The 10513-nt window shown below is 45.8% G+C and overlaps 1 protein-coding gene across 1 annotated transcript in view; it reads left to right on the top strand.

Annotated features, from left to right (window-relative positions):
- The first annotated feature begins 2476 nt into the window (after window positions 1–2476).
- The window catches only part of LOC115105985 (dopamine beta-hydroxylase (dopamine beta-monooxygenase)), a 50892-nt gene continuing 42855 nt past the window's right edge, over window positions 2477–10513 (top strand). Inside the window, exons 1-2 of the mRNA XM_029628545.2 lie at window positions 2477–3275; window positions 6400–6546. Coding sequence (XP_029484405.1) covers window positions 2910–3275; window positions 6400–6546 — 513 coding nt within the window. The 5' untranslated portion in view covers window positions 2477–2909. The remainder of the gene's footprint in view (window positions 3276–6399; window positions 6547–10513) is intronic.

The following is a 10513-nucleotide window of genomic DNA, read 5'->3' as shown; positions in this document are numbered from 1 at the left end:
AGGGGAGGGTAATGGTGGGGATTAATGGTGGGTTATCTGACACACACACACATGCACACGCACACACACACACACACGCACACGCACTCGCACACACAAAGAGGAGGGCAGGATAATAGTGAGGGTTAATGTTCTTTTACTTCAGAGACTTGTGCCTCCTGTTTGAAATAGCCTCCTGAAAAGCCAGGTGAAAGCCAGGGTAAAGCCAGGTGAAAGCCAGGTGAAAGCCAGGTGAAAGCCAGGTGAAAAACAGGTGAAAGCCAGGGTAAAGCCAGGTGAAAGCCAGGTGAAAGCCAGTTGAAAGCCAGGTGAAAGCCAGGTGAAAGCCAGTTGAAAGCCAGGTGAAAGCCAGGTTAAAGCCAGTTGAAAGCCAGGTGAAAAACAGGTGAAAGCCAGGGTAAAGCCAGGTGAAAGTCAGTTGAAAGCCAGGTGAAAGCCAGGTGAAAGCCAGTTGAAAGCCAGGTGAAAGCCAGTTGAAAGCCAGGTGAAAGCCAGGTGAAGACTGGTGAAAGTCAGGTGAACGCCAGTTGAAAGCCAGGTGAAAGTCAGGTGAAAGCCAGTTGAAAGCCAGGTGAAAGCCAGGTGAAGACCCTTGAAAGCAAGGTGAAAGCCAGTTGAAAGTCAGGTGAAAGCCAGTTGAAAGCCAGATGAAAGCCAGGTGAAGACTGGTGAAAGCCAGGTGAAAGCCAGTTGAAAGCCAGGTGAAAGCCAGGTGAAGACTGGTGAAAGCCAGGTGAAAGCCAGGTGAAGACTGGTGAAAGCCAGGTGAAAGCCAGTTGAAAGCCAGGTGAAGACTGGTGAAAGCCAGGTGAAAGCCAGTTGAAAGCTAGTTGAAAGTCAGGTGAAAGCCAGTTGAAAGCCAGGTGAAAGCCAGGTGAAAGCCAGGTGAAAGCCAGTTGAAAGTCAGGTGAAAGCCAGTTGAAAGCCAGGTGAAAGCCAGTTGAAAGCCAGGTGAAAGCCAGTTGAAAGTCAGGTGAAAGCCAGTTGAAAGCCAGGTGAAAGCCAGGTGAAGACTGGTGAAAGCCAGGTGAAAGCCAGGTGAAAGCCAGTTGAAGACTGGTGAAAGCCAGGTGAAAGCCAGTTGAAAGCCAGGTGAAGACTGGTGAAAGCCAGGTGAAAGCCAGTTGAAAGCCAGGTGAAGACAGGTGAAAGCAAGGTGAAAGCCAGTTGAAAGCCAGTTGAAAGTCAGGTGAAAGCCAGTTGAAAGCCAGGTGGAAGCCAGGTGAAAGCCAGGTGAAAGCCAGGTGAAGACTGGTGAAAGCCAGGTGAAAGTCAGTTGAAAGCCAGGTGAAAGCCAGGTGAAGACTGGTGAAAGCAGGGTGAAGACTGGTGAAAGCCAGGTGAAAGCCAGGTGAAAGTCAGTTGAAAGCCAGGTGAAAGCCAGGTGAAGACTGGTGAAAGCCAGGTGAAAGCCAGGTGAAAGCCAGGTGAAAGCCAGGTGAAAGTCAGTTGAAAGCCAGGTGAAAGCCAGTTGAAAGCCAGGTGAAAGCCAGGTGAAAGCCAGTTGAAAGCCAGGTGAAAGCAAGGTGAAAGTCAGGTGAAAGCCAGTTGAAAGCCAGGTGAAAGCCAGGTGAAAGTCAGGTGAAAGCCAGGTGAAAGCCAGGTGAAAGTCAGGTGAAAGCCAGGTGAAAGCCAGGTGAAAGCAAGGTGAAAGCCAGTTGAAAGCCAGATGAATGCAAGGTGAAAGTCAGGTGAAGACCGGTGAAAGCTAGGAGGATTGTTCCTTGAAAACCAACACCTGGTGAGATCGATAGCATGATACCAGCTTTCAGCAACAAGGACAAATAGCAAAATGTGTGTGTGTCTTACTCCAGATTAAAATCATTACTCTACAAGGACTAAGATTGGCATATTCATAAAAATAATTCTAATTAATTATGAATATTTCTGTTTCCGTTATTACAGGCCTTTCTGTCAGTGCAATTTGTTGTTGATTAAAATCAATGAAAGCATCATCTGCAGAAGAACGTGAGAGTCTGTTTTGATATCATGTTACGACAAACTAAAATAACAACATTTTTTGGTGTTATTTCCTCAGATCATAATCTCAAAGCAGTTGTCATGGTGAAAGGTCCCAGAGTTTTGACTGGTCAGGTGATGCGGTGCTAGAATGGCTCACGTACACGTTGTGGCTGGTCTTCTGCCTGATCAGACAGATAGCAACCAAGGTCAGAGTTTGAGCATCAGACTTCCCTTAAATCCAGCCATACATCCCCAATTGGCCTATGAGACCAAAACCAGAGGAGATTGAATAGGCAATAAAACTCAGTTAGTCTGTCTGGATTGCCATTGATAATGTCCATGGTCCATTAGGATCAATTATGGACTGGCAGATGTCGAAAACCGTGCTTGACCCGAGGGCTTAATGAAAACAATTGAATTTTGGTCAACAAACATAATGTCGTTAAACCAGATAAAGAGTCAGGGGTCACATGGGATATCCTTTAAAAGACTAGAAAGAGAGTGAGAGGGATGAGACAGGTCGCAGAGACAGAGAGAGACACAGGCCAGAGAAGAGACACCAACCAAGAAGAGACAGGAAACAGAAAAAGAAGAAGACGGTGTTCGATGGCATTCAATCGAGAGAAAAAGAGACTAGTTAGAAAAAGATGAGGAACTGAGAAGACAGGATACTGTGAAAAAAACAGATAACCCACTAACCAGACATTGGCATGGGGAACCACCTGGAGAAATAAGGAGAAAGAGAAGAGAGCGTTACTGTGAAAAAACAACTGGTAGACAAGAGAATGAGAGGCACTTCAGATGCTCTTTGTGAGGACTGAGTTACACTGAGACTAACAGACCAAACAACCAACTAACCAACTCACTATCCTACTGACACCGGCTAACTGACCAACCGACTAACCAACCCACCAACCCACCAACCCACACAATAGTCTCTGCACAGTATGCGCCTCTTCAACAAGGACCTGAGGCTGCAGGACGTGACTCTGATGTACCTGACCGTCTTAGCCACCCTGGTGGTGATACTGGTAGCCTCCTACCAGGTAGATCCTGCTGCCAGCCCCTCCAGGGGAGGATCCACCCCAACCTCCACCTCCACCCCGGTGCAGCTGCCCTACCACATGCCCCTGGACCCCCGCGGACACCTCCATCTCTCTTGGAACATCTCCTACCCCCTCCAGGAGCTGTATCTGGAGGTGCTCTGCAGCGAAATGAAACATGGCCTGGTCCTGGGAATGTCCGACCGCGGGGAGCTCACCAACGCTGACCTGGTGGTCCTCTGGGACGACGGCCACCAGTCCTTCTTTGGGGTAAGGAAGTGGCATATTGTAAGGACTAGTCCTACTTTGGGGTAAGGAAGGGTACTAGTCCTAGTTTGGAGAAACGAAGGGCACTAGTCCTAGTTTGGGGTAAGGAAGGGCACTAGTCCTAGTTTGGAGAAAGGAAGGGTACTAGCCTTAGTTTGGAGAAAGAAAGGGTACTAGCCTTAGTTTGGAGAAAGGAAGGGCACTAGTCCTAGTTTGGAGAAAGGAAGGGCACTAGTCCTAGTTTGGAGAAAGGAAGGGCACTAGTCCTAGTTTGGAGAAAGGAAGTGCACTAGTCCTAGTTTGGAGAAAGGAAGGGCACTAGTCCTAGTTTGCGTCCAAATAACATTCTATTTCCTATGAGGTGAACTATTTTAATCCAGGGTTATGGTCAGAAGTAGTGTACTATATAGGGAATAGCATTTGGGTCCTGTTCTGTTGCTTTCAATAAGGGGTGCTTCTGCTAGTATAAGAGAGACAGTGGCTCAATGTGTTTCCAATGACTTGGCAGGTTCATTAGAGAGTGTGATGTTTACCAAGGTTGAGGGCTTCATTCCCACGTGGAAGGGATAATGCTGTAGCTCAGTGTTTTCCGTATTCAATCTGATTCAGAGTGCAGTGCTGCCTACAGGGCAGAACAAATGTGAATGATTGCGTGAAAGACAGAAAGCACAACGCCTAACCTTAACCAATTAGGATTACTTGCCTAAATTTAACCAATCCCATTTGTTTCTGCCCTCGAGGCAGAGCTGCCCCCAGAACAAGAGTGAGTAAGAAACACGCCAATCTGCCACATTGTGGCTGGTACCCGTTATATTGCTTTATGTAAGAGCTGGTTCTGTTGATGGTAGACTGCCAGGCAGGATGTGTCCACATCATCCTAAAGTAGAGAATAAATAAGGCCATTGAAATGGGCATTTGTTGCATATCAAACTTTTGACAAGATTAGGAATTAATAGATCCAAACTGCATGGACAAAAAAATACATTGAATGTTGAATGTTGACATCATGTGAAAACCAATTTCTGGAAATGCTGTATACTCAATAAACTAGTAGAAACTTGTGATCATCCAAAAGATTTCCCCCACCAAGGGAAAATATACTTTTCTCAAAATAAACATTTAATGTCTGCTAAATTTTGCAATGCTCTCAAAAGAACATCTCACTTTCCATGTGAGGACAGGAGTCTTATAATAGGAAGGATCCCAGCCTACTGTCTGTCTATGTGGGATGAGATCCTCTTCCCAGCCTACTGTCTGTCTATGTGGGATGAGATCCTCTTCCCAGCCTACTGTCTGTCTATGTGGGATGAGATCCTCTTCCCAGCCTACTGTCTGTCTATGTGGGATGAGATCCTCTTCCCAGCCTACTGTCTGTCTATGTGGGATGAGATCCTCTTTCCAAGCCATATGTCTGTCTATGTGGGATGATATCCTCTTTCCCAGCCTTAGGGAAAGGCTGTTGGGAGCAGAAAGGTCACAACGGTGTGCCAGCCATTCACAGATATTCTCTCTCTCTCTCTCTCTCTCTCTCTCTCTCTCTCTCTCTCTCTCTCTCTCTCTCTCTCTAATTCAAGGGGCTTCATTTGCATGGGAAACATGTGTTAACATTGCCAAAGCAAGTGAGGTAGATAATATACAAAAGTGAAATAAACAATAAAAAATAAAAATATGTCTCTCTCTGTACTAATCTGCTTTGGGGCAGCACACATGCATTATATACATCCCTTTTCACTCCTCCTGCCTCTGCCTGGACCCGTCCCTGGTCTGCCTGACTCTCTGCCTGGACCCGTCCCTGGTCTGCCTGGACCCGTCCCTGGTCTGCCTGACTCTCTGCCTGGACCCGTCCCTGGTCTGCCTGATTCTCTGCCTGGACCCGTCCCTGGTCTGCCTGACTCTCTGCCTGGACCCGTCCCTGGTCTGCCTGACTCTCTGCCTGGACCCGTCCCTGGTCTGCCTGACTCTCTGCCTGGACCCGTCCCTGGTCTGCCTGGACCCGTCCCTGGTCTGCCTGATTCTCTGCCTGGACCCGTCCCTGGTCTGCCTGACTCTCTGCCTGGACCCGTCCCTGGTCTGTCTGACTCTCTGCCTGGACCCGTCCCTGGTCTGCCTGATTCTCTGCCTGGACCCGTCCCTGGTCTGCCTGACTCTCTGCCTGGACCCGTCCCTGGTCTGCCTGACTCTCTGCCTGGACCCGTCCCTGGTCTGCCTGGACCCGTCCCTGGTCTGCCTGATTCTCTGCCTGGACCCGTCCCTGGTCTGCCTGGACCCGTCCCTGGTCTGCCTGATTCTCTGCCTGGACCCGTCCCTGGTCTGCCTGGACCCGTCCCTGGTCTGCCTGATTCTCTGCCTGGACCCGTCCCTGGTCTGCCTGACTCTCTGCCTGCCTGATTCTCTGTGAAAAACTGCCTAGCTTCCTTTTGCGCCCTCTCTCCAAATTAATGTTGAATGGCCCCTCCAATCCCTGTACAAGGGAGTAGGTCCAAAAGGGAGAGATGAGTGGAGAGAGAGAGAGAGAGGGATGAAAGGGGAGAGAGGGGTGAGGGATGAGGATAGAGAGATAACTCAGAACTTCTGTTAAAATCCTAGGACCACTTTGGTCACAACAGCACACGGAAACTGCTTCAAAATGGAATCTGAGGCGCACAGAGCCTAACTAACTCTGACACATGGAGCGTCCCTGGTTAATTTGGGCTTTTTAATAAATGTGTGGCTACTTTGGAGTCTTTACACTTTGCCCCAACCTCAAGCAATCATGCAAGGTGGAACAAACATGTATTGGATGGCTGGTTCTATTTCGGTGCATTTTACATGCGGACGATGTGATTGGAGGAGACAGATTCAGTTGTTACCATTGGCTCCTGGGACTTGCATCTTGCACGTTCACTTGGCCATTGCTGGGCATCACTGTCTCATAGGGTTGGGGTTAGGGTTAGATGTCACAGAATGTTTATGGAAATACATACTTGGCTGGCTGGGAGATCTCTAGGGTTCTTTAATTGCAATTGCCCAGCATGTGGATTTCTGTCCATAAAATTGATCTAGAATCTGTCTTTGTGTGTGTGCGTGCATGTGTGTGTATTCGGACCTATGGGTGTGTGTTTGTTTCTCTCTGTGTGTGTTACTCCAGGATGCGTGGAGTGACAGTCAGGGTCATGTGAGTCTGGACAGCCAACAGGACTACCAGCTGATGGACACCAGGCAGACACCTGAGGGATTCTCCCTGCTGTTCAAGAGACCCTTCAGCACCTGCGACCCCAGAGATTACATCATAGAGGTGAGAGACAGAGAGAGACACACACACAGGGGGAGATGGTGAAAGAGAGAGAGGGAGTGAATCACTAAAACAATTCAGAAATACAATATGGAAAAAGAAGGAACAGCACGTCAGAAATCAGCTCAATGTAATTGAAGAATCCATAGTCTCTAACCACTTCGGGGAAAATTGGAAAACACTAAACAAACAACAACACAAAGAATTATCTATCCAAATTGGAGATGTATGGGTAAACCACTTCTCCAATCTTTTTGGCTCTATAACAAAGAACAGCAAAAACATATACATGATCAAATACAAATCTTAGAATCAACTATTAAAGACTACCAGAACCCACTGGATTCTCCAATTACCTTGAATGAGCTACAGGACAAAATATAAACCCTCCAACCCAAAAAGGCCTGTGGTGTTGATGGTATCCTTAATGAAATGATCAAATATACAGTCAACAAATTCCAATTGGCTATACTTAAACTCTTTAACATCATCCTTAGCTCTGGCATCTTCCCCAATATGTGGAACCAAGGACTGATTACACCAATCCACAAAAGTGGAGACAAATTTGACCCCAATAACTACCGTGGGATATGCATCAAGTTACTTTGGGAGAATCCTCTGCATCCTCTGCATTTTTATTAACATTTTCATTGACTCCTACACTTCCTCAGTGAAAACAATATACTGAGCAAATGTCAAATTGGCTTTTACCAAATGATCGTACGACAAATCACGTATTAACCCTGCACACCCTAATTGACAAACAAACAAAGGCAAAGTCTTTTTTTTTTAACCTTTATTTAACTAGGCAAGCAAGTTAAAAACAAATTCTTATTTTCTATGACGGCCTAGAAACAGTGGGTTAACTTCCTTGTTCAGGGGCAGAACGACAGATTTTCACCTTGTCAGCTCAGGGAATTGATTTTGCAATCTTTCGGTTACTAGTCCAACGCTCTAACCACTAGGCTACCCTGCCGCCCCTTAATGCATTATTCATTTCAAAAAAGCCTTTGACTCAATTTGGCATGAGGGTCTGCTGTACAAATTGATGGAAAGTGGTGTTGGGGGAAAAACATATAACATTATAAAATCCATGTACACAAACAACAAGTGTGCAGTTAAAATAGGCAAAAAACAAGACCCACAGGGCCTTGGGGTGAGACAGGGATGCAGCTTAAGCCCCACCCTCTTCAATTTATATATCAGCAAATTGGCGAGGGCACTAGAAAAGTCTGCAGCACCCGGCCTCACCCTACTAGAATCTGAAGTCAAATGTCTACTGTTTGCTGATGATCTGGTGCTGTCACCAACCAAGGAGGGCCTACAGCAGCACCTAGATATTCTGCACAGATTGTGTCAGACCTGGGCCCTGACAGTAAATCTCAGTAAGACCAAAATAATGCTGTTCCAAAAAAGGTCCAGTCGCCAGGACCACAATGACAAATTCCATCTAGACACCGTTGCCCTAGAGCACACAAAACACTATACATACCTCAGCCTAAACATTAGTGCCACAGGTAACTTCCAGAAAGCTGTGAACGATCTGAGAGACAAGGCAAGAAGGGCATTCTATGCCATCAAAAGGAACAAAATATTCGACATACCAATTAGGATTTGGCTAAAAATACTTGAATCAGTCATAGAATTCATTGCCCTTTATGGTTGTGAGGTCTGGGGTCCGCTCACCAACCAAGAATTCACAAAATGGGACAAACACCAAATTGAGACTCCGCATGCAGAATTCTGCAAAAATATCCTCCATGAACACCAAATAATGCATGCAGAGCAGAATTAGGCCAATACCTGCTAATGATCAAAATCCAGAAAAGAGACGTTAAATTCTACAACCACCTAAAAGGAAGCGATTCCCAAACCTTCCATAACAAAGCCATCACCTACAGAGAGATGAACTTGTAGAAGAGTCCCATAAGCAAGCTGGTTCTGGGGCTCTGTTCACAAACACAAACACACCCCACAGAGCCCCAGGACAGCAACACAATTAGACTCAACCAAATCATGAGAAAACAAAAATATAATTACTTGACACATTGGAAATATTTAACAAAAAAACCATGCAAACAAGAATGCTATTTGGCTCTAAACAGAGAGTACACAGTTGCAGAAAACCTTACCACTGACTGACCCAAACTCAAGGAAAGCTTTGACTATGTACAGACTCAGTGAGCCTTGCTATTGAGAGAGGCCGCCGTGGGCAGACCTGGCTCTCAAGAGAAGACAGGCTATGTGCACACTGTCCTCAAAATGAGGTGGAAACTGAGCTGCACTTCCTAACCTCCTGCCCAATGTATGACCATATTAGAGACACATATTTCCCTCAGATTACACAGATTCACAAAGAATTAAAAAACAAACCCGATTTTGATAAACTCCCATATCTACTGGGTGAAATACCACAGTGTGCCATCACAGCAGCAAGATTTGTGACCTGTTGCCACAAGAAAAGGTCAACCAGTGAAGAACAAACACCATTGTAAATACAACCCATATTTATGATTATTTATATTCCCTTTTGTATTTTAACCATTTGTACATCGTTACACCACCATATATACATAATATGACAATTCTAATGTCTTTATTCTTTTGGAACTTCTGTGAGTAGAATTTTTCTGTGAGTGTTCATTTTTATTGTTTATTTCACTTTTGTATATTATCTACTTCACTTGCTTTGGCAATGTTAACATATGTTTCGCATGCCAAAGAAAGCCCCTTCAATTGAATTGAATTAAGAGAGAGACGGAAAAGAAAGAGGGGGGAAAGAGAGATAGAGAGAGAGGGGGAGATAAATAAAGATAGGGAGAGAGGGAGAGAGAAAGAGAGAGAGACAGAGAGAGGGGGAGAGGAGGGGGATATAAATAAAGATAGGGAGAGAGGAGAGAGAAAGAGAGAGAGACAGAGAGAGGGGGAGAGAGGGGGATATAAATAAAGATAAAGTAAATAAAGATAGGGAGAGAGGGGAGATAAATAAAGATAGGGAGAGAGAGAGAGAAGAGAGAGAGACAGAGAGAGGGAGAGAGAGGGGGATATAAATAAAGATAGGGAGAGAGAGGTAAATAAAGATAGGGAGAGAGGGGAGATAAATAAAGATAGGGAGAGAGGGAGAGAAAGAGAGACAGAGGAGAGAGAGAGGGGAGATAAATAAAGATAGGGAGAGAGAGAGAGAGAAAGAGAGAGAGACAGAGAGAGGGAGAGAGAGGGGGATATAAATAAAGATAGGGAGAGAGAGGTAAATAAAGATAGGGAGAGAGGGAGAGAGAAAGAGAGAGAGACAGAGAGAGAGGGAGAGAGAGGGGGAGATAAATAAAGATAGGGAGAGAGAGAGAGAGAAAGAGAGAGAGACAGAGAGAGGGAGAGAGAGGGGGATATAAATAAAGATAGGGAGAGAGAGGTAAATAAAGATAGGGAGAGAGGAGAGAGAAAGAGAGAGACAGAGAGAGAGGGAGAGAGAGGGGGAGATAAATAAAGATAGGGAGAGAGAGATAAATAAAGATAGGGAGAGAGGGAGAGAGAGAGAGAGAGAGACAGAGAGAGGGAGAGAGAGGGAGATAAATAAAGATAGGGAGAAAGATAAATAAAGATAGGGAGAGAGGAGAGAGAAAAGAGAGAGACAGAGAGAGAGGGAGAGAGAGGGGGATAAATAAAGAGGGAGAGAGAGATAAATAAAGATAGGAGAGAGGGAGAGAGAAAGAGAGAGAGACAGGAGAGAGGAGAGAGGGGGAGATAAAAGAGGGAGAGAGACAGAGAGAGAGGACAGAGAGAGGGGAGGAGATAAATAAAGATAGGGAGAGAGAGATAAATAAAGATAGGGAAATAAAGATAGGGAGAGAGGGAGAGAGAAGAGAGAGAGACAGAGAGAGAGAAAGGAGAGAGAGGGGGAGATAAATAAAGATAGGGAGAGAGATAAATAAAGATAGGGAGAGAGGGAGAGAGAAAGAGAGAGAGACAGAGA

The sequence above is a fragment of the Oncorhynchus nerka genome, linkage group LG22 (assembly GCF_034236695.1).
Source record: "Oncorhynchus nerka isolate Pitt River linkage group LG22, Oner_Uvic_2.0, whole genome shotgun sequence".
Taxonomy (NCBI): Eukaryota; Metazoa; Chordata; class Actinopteri; order Salmoniformes; family Salmonidae; genus Oncorhynchus; species Oncorhynchus nerka.
The sequence above is the reverse complement of the archived record's forward strand: the minus strand, read 5'-3'. Positions and strand labels throughout refer to the sequence as shown.